General features: G+C 54.9%; 1 protein-coding gene across 6 annotated transcripts in view; it reads left to right on the top strand.

The window, feature by feature from the left end:
* The first annotated feature begins 9070 nt into the window (after positions 1 to 9070).
* The window catches only part of CADM1 (cell adhesion molecule 1), a 132670-nt gene continuing 123145 nt past the window's right edge, over positions 9071 to 18595 (top strand). For all 6 annotated transcript variants that reach the window (XM_066203311.1, XM_066203312.1, XM_066203314.1 and 3 more), the window contains exon 1: positions 9071 to 9191. In XM_066203311.1, the coding sequence (XP_066059408.1) occupies positions 9089 to 9191 (103 nt within the window). In that variant the 5' untranslated portion in view covers positions 9071 to 9088. The remainder of the gene's footprint in view (positions 9192 to 18595) is intronic.

Consider the following 18595-nt stretch of genomic DNA (forward strand, 5'->3'; position numbering starts at 1 on the left):
GCGTCCGAGGCCAGGAAAGAAACGATTTGCCCTAAAGAGCTCAGCCCACTGTCAGCTGCTTTGTGAGCATTAGTGAATAATAAGGAGCGAGAGCAGCATTAGCCCTGGGTCCGTGCAGTCATCTGTCACGTAACAAGGCAAGTATTGGCACACTGTCATGTTTCAAAGAGTGCTGATCAATGGGTTTAAAAAAACAAACTCTGCAGCCTGGCCCCTGCGTGCCCGTGTGTGCCTGGCTGGGTGGTGGGGCTGGCAGTGCCCAGGCAGCTCCTGCCCACCCAGCCACCCTCCAGCTGGGCAGGGCACAGCCCCTCTGCTCTGCCTGGGTGCTCACGAGCAGGGAGACCCAGGTGTTGTCTTAATTTCTGTGGGGCTGAACACATGGGTCCCCAGCTCAGTGCCCTGTGAAATAGGGACAGTGACATCTCCGAGGTGCTCTGCGGTGGTGAGGGGACGTCAGAGGCATGGGCTGTCCTGCTGCTCCAGCCTGGGAGAAGCCACGCAGCTGCCATGCTCTGCCTGTCTCTCCATCATTAATTGCAGCGTGCAGCCATGGATGTTTCTGTGGCCAAGAGGGAAAAGGGAACACTCAAGCTTCTGACTGGATTAGACAGCAGGGAAAAGAGGATTTTGCCGTGGTCTGTGGTGAGCAAAGGTGGAGGCAGCATCTCCTGATCTGGCTGTCTGAGGGAAGAACAATGAAAGAGAAGAGGAGGCTCTTCCAGAGAGCTCACACTGACAGGTGTTTGGGAAAGTGATATTTTCCTATTGACTCAGAGGGGGAGAGGACAAATGGATTGAGGGATGGGAACCCCTCTGCTCCAGACACAAGCCCAGAGGATGCGCTCAAGGAGGCAGAGCTTTGCACCAGCAGGAAGGCGCTCAGCAGAATCCCTTAATGGATTTATTCCTTCAATTTCCCTCAGCTCTTCCAGGCTTTGGATATAAGCAAGGAAAGCAAGTTTGGGCACAGATTATAAAAGTGATGGATCTACAGAAACAGGAGAGGTTTGAAGGGCTGAAATTTACTGCGAAGCCTGGCCCAGAAATGACCCTCTTCCTCCTCCTCGACATTTTTTGTCTCTTGTGCAGAAAAATGCAGCTGGTCAGTGTGACAAGTGGAAACTGGAGCTTTGTCATTGCTGCGCGATGCTGGAACAATGATGTATGGTTGGCGATAGATCATGTTGGGTTTCCGGAGAGCAGAGAAGACGAAGGCATGAGACTAATTCATGATGCATGAACACATTGATCTTCCTGGCTCTGGAAATACAATGTAATGAACCCCCGCTAACAGATCATTTTTGTGCCACTGCACTTCACTAATATCTAATGATTTCACCTTGCTCTGAGATAAAATATAATTGTATGGGAGTTCCAGCTTTGTTCTTTAATACTCGCATAGAGTTAACGAATTATGTTTTCCTCTGTAGCTGTCGGCAAGTTGAGACAAGCTTACAAAAGCCCCACAATTACCAGGCTAAGATGCATGTTTGAAACCCCGGGTATGTGTGTGTGTGGTGTGTTTATGTAGAGTGGCTCCGTGCACGGAGCCTGGTGTGCTGCTGGGAGCTGAGCAGGGGAGGAAGGGCACGGAGGAGGCTGAGCAGGGGAGGAAGGGCACGGAGGATGCTGAGCAGAGGGTGGCTGTGCTCAGGGACTTCTGGATCTCATCAGTGCAGCTCAGGGAATGGCAGGAGCTTTGCAATGGCAAATGCCGCTGTCTGCAGCATCCTGCCTGGTGGCCGGCAAGCCCAGCAATCCCATTGGAAAGCAAAGCTCTCATTTTATCCCCCAAAGTCCATTTGGAGATCAGCCTGCCCCTGTCTGCCCTCCCAAATCCCCAGTCAGGCAAAGCCCTTTGCTTAAGAAGATAAGTTCAGGGTCCTTTAGTGAGCACCCCTGTGAGATCTTTGCACTTCACCTCAGGGGAAGTGCACACTGAGATTTTCCCCGCTTGTTGTGTGACTGTAGCAGCCACTGTCTCTGTCCCCAGCCTGTGCTGATGCCCACAGCCTGTCTCTGGTGATGAACAGCAAGGATGCTCCCCAGAGAGGAGGAGGGCAGCTGGAAAGGAGAGGACAGATTGGCACTGAGTCCCAACAGAACCTCCTTGTCCTGGTTTGAGGGGTTGATGACCCTGGTGTGTGTCCTGGAGCAGCACCACGAATGCTCCTGGGCTGTCAGCTCTGGCCAGCAGCGTGCCAGGGCCGGCCTCTTCTTCCTCTCACCCTCCAGCAGTGTTTGTCTGCTGAGATGAGCAGCTTTTCTGGGGCGGGAGTGGTAAACTCCTGTTTGCTGCCCAGCACCTGCTGCAGCTGGGTCCCAGCCCTGGCTGAGCCTTTGGAGCTCTCTCACCGTGCCAGGAATGAGCCGGAGCGCAGATGGGAGCTGAAGGTGAAGATGTTTGCGAATTCTTCAAAGCGAGCTCGGCTGGTACAAAAGGAGTCAGTGAAAACCTAACTGCTCCTGACAGAGAGAGCTGCAGTAATGCTGAACCTCATTTGAAATTCCCTCTAGGCTAAGTAAGGCTCTTCCTTTCATGTGTGGCGTTTGGATCCCTTCTGGGAGACCTTTCCTCCGCACCGTGCTCGGGTACGTGTGGTGTTGACAGATGATTAAGATGTGAAGTCTCTGAAATCAGAGGAATGGCCCCAGTTTTGCATTGTGTGCTCAGGTGTTTATTCACATTGCTGTAATCATCTCAGCCTCACTTTTTGGCTCCGGTCCTGCTGCCTCTTGCAGGAGTGAGGTGCCAGAAGGAAAGCCAGTCCTTTCCTGGTGGCAGTGTGTTTATAGTGGATGGTCTTACCGGATTTGCTGATGTCCTTAGAGGTCACTTTACGAGGCTCACTTTGTGCAGGTGAGGAGCAGAGTGTTTTAGCAGACTCAAACCCTGTCCTGTGATTTGGGGAACCAGTGATTGCTGCTTCTGCACCTTTTGGGTGTTTCCAAACCCCAGGGTCAAACAGCACCACTGGGATGGAGCTGGGTTTTTGGGAATTTAGGTGGGGCAGACAACACCCAAGAGACATCATGTGGTGGGGAAGATGTTGAGGAAGATGGCCTTTGATGGGATCAAAAGGGGGGATTTCTTTTTCTCCCAGCAGGTTATATAAAACAAACAAACAAAAAACCCCAAATAATTTGCTGTGGTGCCTGTCTGGAGCGTGGGGCTGGGCTGGCAGTGCCAGAGTGACCCTGGCTGCTCCCAGCAGATGCTGGCACTGAAACCTGTGTGCTGGGAAGGTGAGTGGAGCTGACCCCAGCTCTGCTGTAGGACACAGGCTGAGTCCATGAGTGGGCTGTGCTGAACCAGTGTCAGTGGTGCTGGAGCCCTCCTCACCCAGGGCTGTGGCTTCCCTGGCACTTATTTTGATGTCTCCCTTCCTCCCCTCCCTGTGATCTCAGTGTCTTGACTTTTCCAGGCACTTTTCTCCTATAAGAATATTAAACACACTTAAAAAACACTTAAATGCTAATGTGAAACCTGAAAAGAGGATGTCAAATGCACGAGGCACTCTGAAGACATGATGTCTCTGTAGAAGGGTTTGACCCCAGTAATCTAATTTGCTTTACATTTAAAATGATACTTCATTCTCCTATTATAAGGCTCTGTGTCATTGGCTCATAAAGATTACCATTTCTTGTCTTCCAATTGTAATAAATCCCATTCAAGCACCCTCTTGATTTGAAATTTGTCACGACAACATGCAGAGGGCACAGTTCCTGCGTTTTATGGCGCGGGTGCATTAGAGACTCATCTGCAGGAAGGATGATGCAAGAGCTTAAAATGATTTGTCCCTTTCCTTTCTCAATTAGATACGTGTTTAAAAAGTTTTTTTAACAAATCTGAATTATAGCTTACTCCTTATTCTCCAGCAGTAAAAAGGTTGGGCTGGCAGGGGAGCCAGGCTGGCTGGATTTGCCCTGCTTTACCCTTACACTGGGGAATAATCGGGTTTCTTTAAAACCATCTGAAAATATTTCATCTTGTTTCAGCAGACTGGGGAGCTTTAACCTTTCTGGTGGTGCTTGTTGGAGATGAGAGGAAAGGGAGTGTTTGGAGCCCACACCTTATCAGGCACTAAATGCCACAGTCATAGCAGCTCCTTGTGCCAAAACACGAGGCTGGATCTGGGGCAAAAATGAGACTTTTGGGGAAACTCATGTGTCCCAGGGGTGGAAACACCCCTGCCCCATATCAGGGCGAGTCAGAGCAGTGTCTCTCGCCCCAGCTTGGTGTGAGCAGAGCTGGAGCCAGCCCACTCCTCCTTAGGGCTGGGACAGCAACACATCAGCCATCAGTGCCATGGAAATGTTCTATTTTTTGGGAGGTCTTGAATAAATCCACGCAAGAGACTTTGCTCAGGGAGAACTTTTATACTTTTAGTATCTGTAGTTCCTTAGGGTTTGGGTTTGTTTTTTTTTTTTTTTCTTTTTAACAAAGGTTTTAGTTGAGCAAAGAATCCCATCTGTATGGCTTTTTTATTAAAAGATAAAAAGCCGGAGTTCACAGGAGTTAGCATTAAGTCACAGTCCGCAGCAATCCAAGGTACTCGCTGGCTGGGGACTCTCTCTGTTTATTTCAAATACCCCTTTATCATCCTGTTGAAAGAGCCCTGTGCTCTGTAAAGCTCAGCCAATTGAAAAAAGAATCAGATAATGAAGACTGATGCTGCACTGATGACAGCCCCTCAGATCTTCAATAGGATTGCTCCAAAATCAAAAGACTTTTGCGTTTTATTGTCACACTCGTGGCTCAAAAATAATTAAATGGAATCTTTTAGCTCTAGAAACAAAACTGAAAATTTGAAAACAGCCCCCCACACCTGCAGGAAAGGGGCTAATGGGAATATCCAGTGGATATTGGGCTGGATTCTGTGTGAATTTGCAGGCTCTGCCGATTCTGTGTGAAAATCTGGCAATTGCAGCATGGGTGGGACAGAGGTGACGCCACTGCTCTGGGTGACAGGACTGGGCACCAACCCCCAGAGCGCCCAGCCCTGATGGAGCTGGACAACCCCACGTTCCCTCTGTCCTTGGCACAGCTCTGAGCTTCAGCTTCCCTTTTACCTCTGGAAACTTTGAACAAATTTGTTGCTCATTGCAGTGGAAGGCAGATAAATAAAATATATTGGGAGCGATTTGTGCTGTAACTAAACCCTGAATTTATAGAGGGAGAGCGTGGCCAACGACAACTTTGTCACAGCACATGAAAGCCTGGAAATCAGGCTGTGCACTTTTACCTGATCTTTAAAGAGGCGTCTCCAGAGTCCCCAGGCTGGGGACAGGAGCAAGGAGAGGCTCTGTGTCCCACCGGGGGTCCCACAGGAGGAGGGGACACGGCACACCCGGCGAGCGCCCAGATGAATTTCAGGCGAGGCATTAAATCCGAAATGCTATAACTTGATTATTTCTTCTGCAGACTCCTTTTGACAAAACCCCTCCATTTTCAAAGAGTTACACAGGATTTCGCCCCGCGCCGCTTTCATGTGAATTGTGTGGCTAAAGTTCCATGCAGCTCTTTGAAAATTTCAGAGCCGGCGCTTTCCCCAAGATCGACAACTGTTTTATTTCTCTTGACAGAAAATGGTGAGAGAACAAACACTGCCAGGTGTGGGCGAAGAGGTTTGGTCGTGGTCTCTGCAGCACCTTTAGTGTGAGACTCAAAGAACCAGGCAGGAATGGCAGCTCCTGCTGTTCCTGGACGAGTTCTGGATCGCCCCTTTCTAGGGGGGAAAACTTGGGTGGCTTTGGGTTCTTTTTCCCCTCTTACCTGGATGTAGGGAACAGCACCTTGGCTCCCTTTGTCCATCTGTGAAACCAAGGACAGGGAACTAATTGATCACTGGTTTTGTAATCCCATCTGAAAACGGCTTCTGCCATAAATTCTTCCGCAGTAATTAGTGTCAGTTATTTGTAATTAGCCACCCCTTGGGTGATGTTGTGTCCCCTAAAACCGTTCCCAATGGTGGCAGTGGCAGGACTGGCACCAGTTTGCACCAGGATTGCTCCAATCCCTGGCCCAGTGTGTTGACAGCAGCTGCAGCTCATCCATGGATCTAAGGCTTCATCCTGCTTCCAAATGCCACTCCAAGCATGTCCAAGGCACTGTCCTGTGCTGTGCCACAGGGGAATAGAGCACAAACCGCCTTTATCCTTCTCCTGCCTTTCTCTCTGTGTCTGAAACTGCGGGGCTTGGCTCTGTCTCTGGAATTATACCACAGATTGGAATTCTCATTTTTAAGTTCATTTCTGCTCTGATTTAAAGGCTGAATTAACAAACAATGGCTTATTTGGTTTAAAATGCAAAAACACCATCTGGTCTTTGAGATGTGCTAAACCACAGCGGGGGGAGCCAGAATGACACATGGGAAGGGTCTCCAAGTGGCACGGGTGAGGCTCCCAGGAGGAATTCCTGCCGCTCTTGACCCATGTCAAGGCAAGGAAAGCTGATCTCTGGTGTGGGCATAACTACAGCTGCAGCTGGTGGCCTGGGGATAGCTTGATTTCAGGGGATGTAGCACTTCAGCCCTCACTGCCGGCAGCTCAGAGCAGTGTCCTGGGAGCTCTCCTCTGTCCCTGGCCCCTCTCCTCACCCTGATGCAAAGTTCTGGAGTGGCTTTGCTGGCCCTTTGGTGTTCCCTGGGCCACAGCTTTATGCTCCAGCGCTGGCACGGGGCTTTCCAGCATCCCTGGCACAAGAGAGTCTCAGAAGTGAGTGTCCACTCGGCCAGCAGGGCTCAGGGGTGACCTCATCCCGTAACACCCTCGATTACAGCCCCGTGCTCGTGGCTCAGGTCAGTCTCTGTGGTCCTTCGTGCCCCAGCCCCTGTGCCCGCGCTCCCACTGCCACTCCCGGCTCTGTGCTGTCCCTGCCTGCTGGTGGTTTGATTTAATACAGCTTTCAATCACTGCCAACGGGCCTCGCGCTGCTGCGGCATCACTGCTAAACACTCTGTGACAAATAATCTGAGGCTAAGCTTCCAGGACAGAGGAAATCGCTTTCCTCTTGAAATTAAAGTTGATGCATAATGGAAGGCACTAAGACGTCTCCAGCAGGAACATCGCCAGTTTGAGTCCACCCCGAGTCCCTCTCCGTCTGCTGAACGAGACGCGGGAGGTGAGGGAAGTCATTTCCTAGAGTTCAGGATTTGCAATTTGCATTCTATAATCTCCCGGCCATTTACCAGCAGATAATTTGTCATGGTTTGCTTTAGCTGTTGTGATATTGATATTTATTATGCAAATTGTATTTCCTACTACTTATTGTCCTCACCCTCAGAATGCTGGAATTATTATAAACCTGTTTAGTTAATACGGGTTGTGTCTCAATTGATGTGTGAGCCGCAGCGGGTCGCAGTGTGTGATATCCTGCAGGGGGGCTGCACTGTGTAATTAGGGAGAGGTACACAGGATACCTGGGTATGGGATGGCACAGCGGCCAGCGGAGCTGCTCTGCTGTGTTAAGTGGGGCTGGAGTCCTCCTGGAGAGGAGGGAATTTGGGGTCCCAGCACAAGACAAGAGCTTTCTCACTAACTGGGTGAAGCTGGCTTAGTAATGCAATTGTCATGGCTATGGTGGCCCAAAACTCTGCTTGTTGAGCAGGAAGCAGATGTTTGGCATGGCTGTGGAGCAGAAAGGCTTTTCATCACGGGAGACAGAGAGTGCCATGGGGAGGTGGGGATACAGGGAGGGGTGATGCCCCAAACCAAGTCCCAGGCAGCAGCATTTGGGGTTTTCTTGGGTGTGAAACCAGCTTGGTTTCACATTCCAGAGGGTGAAAGCTCTCTCCAGCCCCACAGTGTGACTCAGTGCTTGCCCCAGGCGGTTTTAACCTCAAGCTTGGCAGAAACTGGAATGATAAAGTCGAACTGACAATTCACCTGCCTCAGGTTAACTTGGAATAACCTAATTAATAAGGTTGGGAATATTTGACATCCTCTGCATTTGCTCCATTAACGCTTGCATGGACCCACTGTCAGCGATTCTATGGTTCCATTCCTGGTGTCCTGGGTGGGGGCAAACCTTGGATCCTTCCTGGGCGGGAAGAATTCCCCGGTTGTCAGCAGAAGGACACCAAAAAACCTACACTTACCCGTCAGGTTGTGAAACGAAAAAGAAAGGCTTTTTTTTTTTTTTTTTTTTTTTTGGGGGGGGGCGGGGGGGGTCTCGACTTATATAGTCTTTGGAATTTGATCAGGGATTGGGAGACGAGGTTAACACCTCTCTGACCCCACTGGTCAACCTAGAAGTCTATCAATTGGTCCTTTCCTCTGGAAAGGAATGGATTATTTACAAAACATCACTCTTTGTTTGTATTACAGCGCGTGAGAAAACTCCGGTAGAAAATGTAAGCATCAGAAGGCTGAAAAAATCAGGGCGACACCCGGTGACCCCGGCCGCCCCGTTTGCCGCGTGTTACGGTACAACTGAGCACTCAGGGGGACGGCAGGGGGCGATTCCGGGGCTTCACTTGTCAATTTCCTCCCTTTAAATCCGTAGCGTGGGTGAGAAATCCGCAGAAAAGGTGCGCTGGTGGCCGGGCTGCGGTTAGCGAGCCCCGATCGCCGCCGCCGTCGGGGGGCTCGTGGGCCCCGGCCCCTCCGCTGCCCCGGAGCCGCCGAGGCTCAACTCAACACCGCCTCCAGCGGCGCGGGGCCCGGCTCCGGGGACATCACCGGGGGGACGCGACCCCGCCAGGAGGACGCCCGGGGGCAGAGAGGGGGCACAGACCCTGGGGGGAAGCACACGCTGGGGGTGCTGAGGGGCATCCTCCCGGGACGGAGAGCGCTGGCGGGGGCGCACGGCGGGAGGAGGGATGCTGGGCTGGTGCCCCGGGAGGAGGATGCTTTGGGGGGTGGGAGGGGGACACGGGACGGCGGGCGCGGGGTGAAAGGCGCGGGCCGGGCGCGGCGCTGCCCGCCCGTCCCGCCGGGGGTCGGGCCCGCCGCGCAGGGTCCCGCCCGCGCCCCCCGGCCCGCGCGGGGCGGCGCGCGGGGCGTGTCGCCGCGTCCCCGCCCCGTGACGCGCCATCTCCCGCGGGCGGTGCGCGGCGGTGGCAGAGCGAGGCAGGTGCCGGCGATGGCGGGTCGCGCCCAGCCCAGCGGCCCCGCGGGCAGCGGCGCCCCGGGGCTCCTCCCGCTGCTGCTGCTGCTCCTCTCCGCCGCCGCCATCATCCCCAGAGGTAGGAAGGACGGCGGGCGGGCGGGCGGCACCGGGGCGGGCGGCGCGGGGATGGGGTGTTCGCGCTCGGGCGGCGCGGCGGCGCTCGGGGTAGCCCGGTTGCGGCGGGTCCGGGGCGAGCCCGCCCGCCCTGCGTGGCCCCGGGCCGTGCCCGGAGCGTGCGGCCGTCCCGGGGAAGCGCCCCCGGCGGCGGCGGCGGCGGCGGCGGCGGGCGGGCTCACCCGCGCGTGGCGCGGGCAGCCGCTCTTGGTTTCCATGGAAGCGGCTTCTCCCGCTGCCCGGGGGGTCATCAGCGGCCCCGCAATTAAAAACTAATTGCTTTGCGCGCCCCCTCTATCCCCCCCCCCCGCTCTCCGCCCCCCCGGTGTTTGCGGCGGCGCGGGGATGCTGCACCCCTGCGGGAGCGGGGAACCTGTTGGAATCTGAGTGGAACTTGCGCGACGCTTCGCTCTGCCTCTTCCTCTCCCTCTTCCTCCCTTCCCTCCTCTCTCTCGCCTTCCTCTGCTCTCTCCCCCGGTGCCCCCTGCCGCAGCCGCGCCCCCCGCCCAGCCGGGCGCGCTCGGGGCGGCTCGGGCGCTGCGGCTGGAGCGGGCGCTAATAAACTGAGGCTAACGAGGCCCCCCGAGCGGGGCCGGTTGGGTCCCTCCGCGGCAGCCTCGGGGTGCGGTGTCCCCGGTGCGATGGGCGAGCCGCCCTGCCAGCCTGGCATCGCTCCCCGCCGAGCCCGGCAGCCGCAGCAGCGACCTGCGCTCGTGTCCGAGGGCTTCGGTTCGAGCATCTCCCGTTAAAGCCGTTCACGTTTCCAGTACGCCCGTGGGGCGGCACGGGGCCACACGGCCGCAGGAGCGGGTGCTGTGTCCGGGATGTTTGGGAAGAACAAGAGGCCATTGAGCGATCTGTTGAATCCCGCTCGTAGGAAAGGGGGGACGAAGGGGCCGCCAGCCCGGCGAACAAAGAGCTTTATTCACAGCCTGTGTACATGTCCATGCCTTCCCCGCTCTTCCCGGGCGGCCTTTTTGGTGGGATGGTGGTGGGGGGAGAGCGCCGGGGCCGTTCCGGGCTTGTTCCCGCTGTGCCCGGGGCCGGGGCTGGTGCCCTCCCGCCGCCTCCGACAAGGGCTGCGCTCCGCAGCTGCGCCCGGTTCCGCCGGGCAGCCCCGAAGGGCGGCTGTGCCCGGTCCCGGCGCTCCGCAGCCCCGAGCCCGTTTCCGGGGAGCCGGAGCGAGGGAAAGCAGCCACGGCGGCCGCTCTTAGCGCTGCGAGCCGGGAAGACGCTCCGCTCCGGCTCCCCCGCGCCCGGGGCTCCTGCGGTCGGTGTGTTGTAGCTTCTCAGATGTCTCGTCTCAAGGTGCTGCTCGTGTGTTTGGTGTTTTTCGCTGCCTGGTGAGTCTCCCGCCGCTGTGACCTGGGGACCCTGGTGCTGAGAGACGCCCAGATTGGGAATGGGAGCCCTGCTCCAGGACGGCCGCGTTCATCTTTTGTTTTGCTGTCTTGCTCGTCTCGAATTCTCTAAGAGCAGTTTGTAACTGGAGGCCAGAGTGTGATCGACCCCACGCTGCCCAGCCAACGGGTGGAACTGTGATGTGGGATCGCAGAGCTGCTGAAGGGAAACAAAAGCAGGGCTGGATGCCGGCTCGCAGTGGCTGTGCCTGACCCGTGCACCGGTGTGAGCTGAGGTGGTGGTGCTTTAGTGGAAGACAGATATTGTGTGGTTGTGGTGCTCTATTGTGAATCGCGGGATAAAATCCCAGACCGTCTGCGTTTAGGCAAAAATTTTCTTACAGTTGAGGACCTTTTTCTCCATTTTTTCCCCCCCATTCCCTCTCTTTTCCAAGCTATCAGGGTTAGCTTCTGTGCTCTGCGAAGAGAGAATCAGAATGAGCGAGTGGCAGCAGCGCCAGCGCAGAGTGCTGCCGTTGTGTCTCCCGCACGGTTGCCACCCGAGGCACAGCGGTGCCAGCGCTGTGTCACCGCCGTGGTGGCACCCCGTGATGCGGAGTGAGGCTGAGGGCTCTGCTGCCTCCTTTCACGGAGGAGATTGGAGCAGCAATAGGCAGCAGTGAGACTTGGTTAGAGCTGAGCCGGCAGCCTGGGATGAGCCTGTGCGATCGGGTGGATCCGTGCGTTTCCGTGGTTCCTCTCCAGCTGCTCCCGATGCTTTGCAGTTGATGGAGCTCCCGCTGCCCCCGTGAGCAGGGCGGGGGCTGAGGATTGTTCTCAGCTCACTCTGAGGTCCTTGGGCAGCGCCAGGCTGGAGCTCAGAGTCTGTGTGCGCTGGCACTCGGCACTTCAGGGAGAACAAGTTTCCAGCAGAAGCCACAGGAGGTGTTTGGAGACGGCGCTGGCGTGGAGCTGCGACCCGGCCGTGGCACGGAGCTGCGAGGGGCTGGCCGGGGGTGGCTGTGGCTGCAGGCTCCGTGTCTACCCTCCCCGGACCGGCCCGGGAGAAGCCCCCCGTGAAGGCAGGAGCGCTCCCAGCGCGGCTGCGCTAAGCCAGGCTCCTTTGTAAACACAGAGTGAGTTTCCAAGGAGCCTTTGCATGCAGGCGAGGCGAGTCTGCTCGTCCCTGGCCTTCAGCAACACGCGCTGCGCTCTGCATGCGACGCAAACACCGGCGGGGAAGGGGCTGGGGAATAAAGTGATCCATCTGGGTTGCAGCTTGGGCTCATTTGTCTTGCGTGTAGGCAGTCGAGCCCAGGTTTATAAGCACGACAATCTGCTTTGAAACCACTGCCAAGGAGGCTCCTGAGGATGGGAAGGCGAGGAGATGGCTGGGCTCCGTGCGTGCTCTGCTCGGAGGAGGGGGCGGCTGTCAGCACCTTCTGCAGGACAGGATGGACATCCCCGGGGTGGACGCTGCTGGGATGGACGCTGCCAGGACGGGCACTGCCGGGATCCCCCTGGCACGGGAGGCCGCTGTTGGTGACAGGAGGCCGGAGAGGAGCCGCGCTGCCCCGGGGACCCCCGGCCGTATCAGCGGCCGTTCTGCTGATGCTGCGCTGCCGTCGCCTTTGTTTGCCCTGCGCTGTCTTTCCTGGTGTGTAAATAAAGAAGGCTTTGTAATCAAACAGCGCTGGCTCCTCGGCCGGGCGCTTGGCGAGCCTTCCCCCGGCCCTGCCAGCACCGGTGGGGCCGTGTCTGTGCCATCGGTGAGCTCTCTGCCCTATTGCTGGGTGGAAAATGGGTCAGCTCCTTAACCCTGCATCTGCCTGAGGCCACCCGGAGAAAAAGCTGTGTTCCAGCCAGGATAGACCCTCTGTTTGAATGGACCATCCAAGCGCTCCTCAGAACACATTTGCTGGTAAAAAGCAAACCCACCTTCCTGCATGTAGGCAGAGTTTTCTGGATGTTTCTCTTGAATGGCTGTTTTTCTAGGGATTATTGTCAGACTTTGTTACAGGGGTTTTGACAACCTGTTCCTCTTCTGGGTTTTGGTAGCAGTCGGTGGTACTTCTGTCAGGAAGGCAGGGGCTCCCTCCTGTATCCAGACATTTCGGCTCCTGTCTGCAGCTCCAGATCTGAGCAGGCTCCAGGAGCAGAGCGTGAGGCTGCAGCCTTCCCTGGAGCTGAGCCAGGAAGTGAATACTTAACACAGTGGTTTAAGAGCACAAGCAAAGCTGGACACGCAGCCAGTGTCTGCTGAGAAATTGGATGCTACGTGTTTAAAAAAATAAGTTGTGCTTGTTGCTGCGGGGGACATTGTGAGGTGCAAACCCACCGGCGCTAAATAAAGGGACGCTGTGGAAACCTGCCATGAAGGAGAGACCCTAGGTGGAATGTTGTAATTAGGAGTGGTATGTACTTGTTTAAGTTCCATAAATCAGTCTCCTTTCCCGGGATGTAATTGCACGCTGCAGAGAGCAGCTGCCGCTGCGGTTCCTGGGGAGCTCCACCACAAACGCTTTGAAGGTCGCCCAGCGTGGGCTCGGGCGCTTCAGGGCAGCGTGCTGGGGAAAAGGGTGGGTTTGGATGTGTGGCAGGCCAGTTGGAAGGGAAATTGCACGAGGCTTTGCTCCCAGCTCCGGTGGTTGGAACGCCGTGAGCCGAGGGCTGGGGTGCGCACAGTGCCCGGCCCTGCCCCGCCGAGATCAACCGGCGTTTGTGGCTCAGCCACGGGCTGGATTTAGTTATTCCAGTGTTTAATTTGCAAGGGCAAGGGTGAGCCCCAGCTGCGATACTGTGGCTGCAGGCGACTCCTCTGATGGCCCTGCCCATGTGTGACCACCACCCGCCTGCTGTCGGCCTTTTCTGTTGTGAAAACAGTTTTTCTTCCTCCCGGTGTCCTCGTTACCTGTTGAACCTCGGGGTTTTCCTGCTGCGTTGCACATCAGGCTCTCGCATCTTGAGTTGGGTGTTGGGGAGCCCCACAAACCACTCTGTGCTGCTGGATGAGGCTCTGAAAACCTGGGTTTCGTGTCAGTCTTTCTCACCCATTCCAAATTCCGGCAAGGAATACAAATCCCTAAGGACATTTGCTTCTCGGGCTTTCTTGGAGCCATGCTGAGCCCACACCAAATGCTCACCCGCAGTATGGGGCTGGTGGCTGCTCGCATTTAAAATGCTTGGCTGGGTTATACCAGGGATATTTGCTGCCCTCCACTCCTGGTTATTTTAGACCAGCAATGTCCCTCTGTGGGGCTGGGCTGGCTATTTTTACCCTGTGGTGTGGTTTTAGTTTACTGTGTTCTTCTGTGGTTTAAAAACTTGAGCATTACAAAGACTCTGCCCTTACCAAATTCTCAAGGTGAATCAGTAGAATATTTGATACCCCATTAAGTTCCAGTCTGAAGGATCAAAGAGATTCTTAGGCACATCTCTTTGCTCAGAGATATAAAACTTTTGTGGGCTGTAGCTTAAGTGGAAAATGTCTTTAGTTTTGCTTTTTTAGGTTTTTTTTTTTTTGTCCCTGGAAGTGCTGGCAGCTCCTTGGTGCTGTCGGTTTGCTGACAGTCTCACAGGCAGGTGCTGCCTCCTGGCAGGTCTGTGGTGGGTTTGCTTTGGTCCTGCCCGTGTTTGTGGGTCCTGCCCAAATGACACAGCCCAGGTCCCCCTCCCCTCTTAGTGGCAGTTCCAGTCAGGTGCCAGCATTGCAGGGGGAATAGTCTCTTTACAGTAAACGACTGCCAGTATTTTTTAAAGCCCAGGTGTGCATTTGGCAGTGGGGAAAAAGTTGTGTTAGAAACTCTCCTCCTCTGCCAGTCCCAGCTGTGAAGTTTGCCCCGAGCAGTTACACTCCTGGCTTGAGCCTTCCCTAGGAAATGTCCCATTTTCTGGAGCCCTTGGCTGAGCAGTGTCAGCCGTGGGGGATGGAGATCTCTGCCTGCAGGTCAGGGGGATGCCAAGGAGCCATCAGAGCCAAGGCTGCCTGCAGGGTCACCTCCTGAAGTTGTGCTCGGACTTGGAGAGTCGGGTGTATAAACCCCTGGGTTCAGGTTACGTCCGGAATAAACCTCTCTGGTCTCGTGGTGTCCTCTTTTAGCAGTTAGTGAGTGCCTGAGTGTGATTTATGATCTCCTCCAAGGTCTGCTTCCAGAATGGAAATGACATTGCATTCCCTACATTGTCAGCAGGGCTCTGGAGCCAGTGGCTCTGACTGGACCTCTGCAGTGGGGGCCTTCCCTTCACTTGGGTGCTAATCCTAAATGTGGCGACTCTTGGACCCGAGGGATCTCAACGTCTGACACAGAAACAGACCTTTTTGCTGGAGCAGTAATGGTTTATAGAGAGGAATTTTTCATGGACAGCATGAGACCGTACTGGGGCTTGGCACGCTCCAGCGAGGCTGGTCTGGGGTCACTCTGGCCTGGTTCTGGTCTGGGAGTGTTGGTGCTGTGGGTGGGGACCCAGTGGGGTCCCCTGGCCTGTGTGACACCTCATCTGCGGGGTGGGTGCGTGCCAGACCCCCGCTCCTGTCCAGCTCCTGCAGTGTCTATCCCCTCTCCAAAGCGTGACAGGAAGAGAGAAATATGAAGCAGCAAAGTGACATTCCCTCCCTCCCCTTCTCCCCCCGTGCAGCAATAGAAATACGAGTCTGAGTCTGCAGCGTCAAAAGAGAGATCAGAGTAATCGGATCAAGCATGAGGAACTGCTTGTTGCCGCTTCCCTGTTTTTAAATGAGGCTGCCTGGCAGCTTCCCTGGCAGAGCACTTTCAACATTACTCGTGTTCAGCTTTGGAGCTGGGGTTGCAGCAAAGTCGGGCTCTGTGAGAATTGGGCTGGAAAGGGAACTTCCTGCGTAGCCTCTGGGCTAACACACAGAAATAAAGGCTCCCTGTGCCCCCACGGCCCTGGTTTTGTAGCCGAGCAGAGGCACATCTGTCCCTAATTCCGCAGAGAGAGCGCTCTCACTTCATGCATTTATCACAGTGATGCTGCTCTGGGGTGTGCTCCGTGATGCCAATACATTCCTGACCTTGGAGAAGCACAGTGACTTTCTCCAAAGCCATTCCCACCTTGCTGCCCTGGTGTGGCCCAGGGTAACTGTGGGCAGCAGCTGCCCTTTGTGTGTGGAGGGGTGTTGAAATGGTCCAGCTGCGTCAAACCGGGGGGAGAGCTGCTGGCTCAGCTGCAAAGGCTGCTCTTCATGCGGTGTCTCTGTGCTGGCTGGGTGCAAGTGTCCATCCATCCATCCACCCACCCACCCCAGTCCTTAGCGCTGGCAGTGCTCCAGAGGCTCTGGACAGTCACCTGCAGTGCTGCAGTGGCCGTGCTCGCAGAAACCCTGTATTGCTCCATATTGTTCAGCTAATCCTGACTGGTTTCACAGTAATGAGAACCTGAAATATCCACGTTTAGAGAGCTGTTGTTGTAGCTGGGTTTGTTTTGCATTCTCATTCTAAGTTGTTTTGCTTGAAAACATGGTTGGAAGGATTTGTCTGTGCTCCCATTGCCTCTTTGACGTCTCCATTCGCGTTGGCTAATGCAGACGTGATGTTAGAAGCCTGGTGGAAGCAGGGAAGCTCCCGAGGGTTGCCCCTCCTGCTTTTCCCACTCTGTATGGAATTAGTTGCTGTTTTCAGCTGTTTGAGGACAGGCCCTGCCGTGCACTCACAGGCTGTTTTGAGCAGAAAGCCTGCTGTGCTGGTTTGGGTGTCAGCAGCTCTCCAAAAGCCGTCGTGCCGGGATCTCTGCCTGCCTCCCTGGGGAGGGCTGTGGCTGACGGGGTAACGGTGCCGAGGTCCCGTTATCGTTTCCTGGTGACAGCCTGACTGGGCTCCCAGCGCTGGGGGAAGCTGGTTGACAACCATCAAACCCTGAGTGCTTGTCACCGTCGGCCGTCAGCTTTGTCAAGCGGAGCTGCCGGGGGACGGGTGGTTTGTTCGGGCTCCTCGGAGCCAGCCAGCTTTTCCAGGGTGGGCGCAGCAGGAGCAAACAAAGCCAGAGCCCTGCTTGCCTTGGGAAGACTTGTCTTGGTGTGGGCTTGACAGCAGCTCCGGGTCTCCAGGCAGATTCATTCCTTTGCCACCCTCGTTTGTTGCCGTGCTGTGCAGTCTGGAGAAGCAGCGTGTGGTTTGGCAGGAGGATCCCTGTCCTGGAGGGCGGGAGGCGGTGCAGGTCCCTGTCTGGGACAGAGCAGGCTGTCGGGCACTGTGACACCCCTGTCCCGTGTAGGTGCTTGCAGTGACTCGTGCTGGGGTGAAGCAGGACCTGTGTGACCTGCTCCTGCTTCTTGTCCACAGTCACTGCTGGAGGGTGGACTCAGGGGAGATTTCTCTTGGTGCATAAAATGTGAGAGTGATTTCTCCTTTGGCGCTTTCCTGCCCTTGGTTCACTGTGATTTTACAGGCTGCTTGGAATGAAGGCTCGCATCATTCAGCCTCTGTGCCTGCAGGGTCACGACACGCCGTGGCTTTTCTTGCCCTGTCACGGTTAAAGACCAGCTCTCCTCAGCTCCTGCTCCGTGGGTGGCTCCGAAGGAGATGTTACTCATCCCGAGTAGGCAGAACCACCGAGAGCGAATCCCACGCTGAGGTTGCTGAGCTCTGTCCACACAAACTGCTTTTCCTTCGATTTAAAGGTCTTACACCCTTAGTCGTTCCGTAGAATCTTTAACAGAAGGCACAGGTTTAATCAACTCCCTGAATCCATAACTGCCAGGTATTGCTTCCTCAGCACGAGGAGCAGAGCTTCCTTCTCTCCCTGGGAAGGGTGGAGATTAAAGTGGGATAGACGGGAGATTAACAGTGTTCCCTTCAGACATCGCCAGGGAAAGGGGAGACACTCCGAGATGAGGAATAAAGGAAATACTTGGAGGCAAACCACTTACTGCTCTGTAGGAATCCGTGGAGCCTTGTAAACAGAGGGTTTACAGCAAGCCCAGTGCTGTGGCTCTTAAATCACTCTGGGGGAATTTTGGATGCACAGTTCAAGGATAACTCGCTCCTCCAGGCTCTCATTAGCAGGTTCCTGGATCCAAAATTTTCGTGTTAACACGCCGTGATGTGTGTGGAATGCAGCTCAGGAAGGTCGGTCCAGCTGTCGGGTTTGGGATACTCTGCTTTGCATTGAGGTTGGCTGGATCTCTTGTTCTCGTCCCTGTTTTGGAAGGGGGAGGTTTACCAAGAGTCCCATTAAATGGGATTTCAGTGTTTCCTACAGAATGACTCTTTATCAGTTCCTACAAGAATAAATATCTTGTGGACAACCTGTTGTATTCACAAGTCACTCTTTTCTTCCTTTCCTTCCCCTCATGCACAGCACCCCTCTAAATCTGACTTCTTTGGACAAGGCAGGATAAGGAAATGAAATTAGTTCTCTGTGGGTGATGGGGCTCTGTGGGGGTGTAAAAATCCTGTCCAAAGGTAGGGAATGACTGAAACGTTCCTGCAGGAAGTAAATGAGGATTAATAAGCTATTTTCAGCCTGGTCATTTGCTTCTTCCCAGGGAGAGCCCAGTGGACTGGCTAATCCAGTCGTATCCTGAGGGATGTGGGGGTTTTGTGCTGGAAATAATGTGGATGTTGGTGGGTGTGCATGGACAAGGAGGATAGTGGAGGAAAGAGGTGGGATCGTTCCCTTCTCCCTCTGGATTTCACTGCCCAAAGAGCAAATCTGGCTGAAAACTGTCGCCGAATCCTCTGGGAAACCTTTGGAAATGCAGCTCCTCGTTGCTTTATGTAAAATGTCTTTGTAGCAGTTGAGGATGCCAGCGTCCATTAAAGACACAATCCAAAGCCATGTGAGAGTTTTAATAACTTGGTATTTTTGTTGTGCCAAAAAATCCAATTACAGACGGAATCACTTTTCCTTTATAAAGGTCTGGGAGAGTGTTTGCCTAAACTGCTGTAGGAGCGGCATTTCAGCGAACCAGCTGAAAAGTCATTTTTGTCAGTTTAATGGGTGTAATAAAATGGTCTATCTTGGGGGAGGGTGAGGGAGGGGGACAGAAAAGCCTCTCTGAAATTGG

The sequence above is a fragment of the Chamaea fasciata genome, unplaced genomic scaffold (genome assembly GCF_029207755.1).
Source record: "Chamaea fasciata isolate MVZ Bird 193981 ecotype frontalis unplaced genomic scaffold, bChaFas1.0.hap1 SCAF_24, whole genome shotgun sequence".
Taxonomy (NCBI): domain Eukaryota; kingdom Metazoa; phylum Chordata; class Aves; order Passeriformes; family Sylviidae; genus Chamaea; species Chamaea fasciata.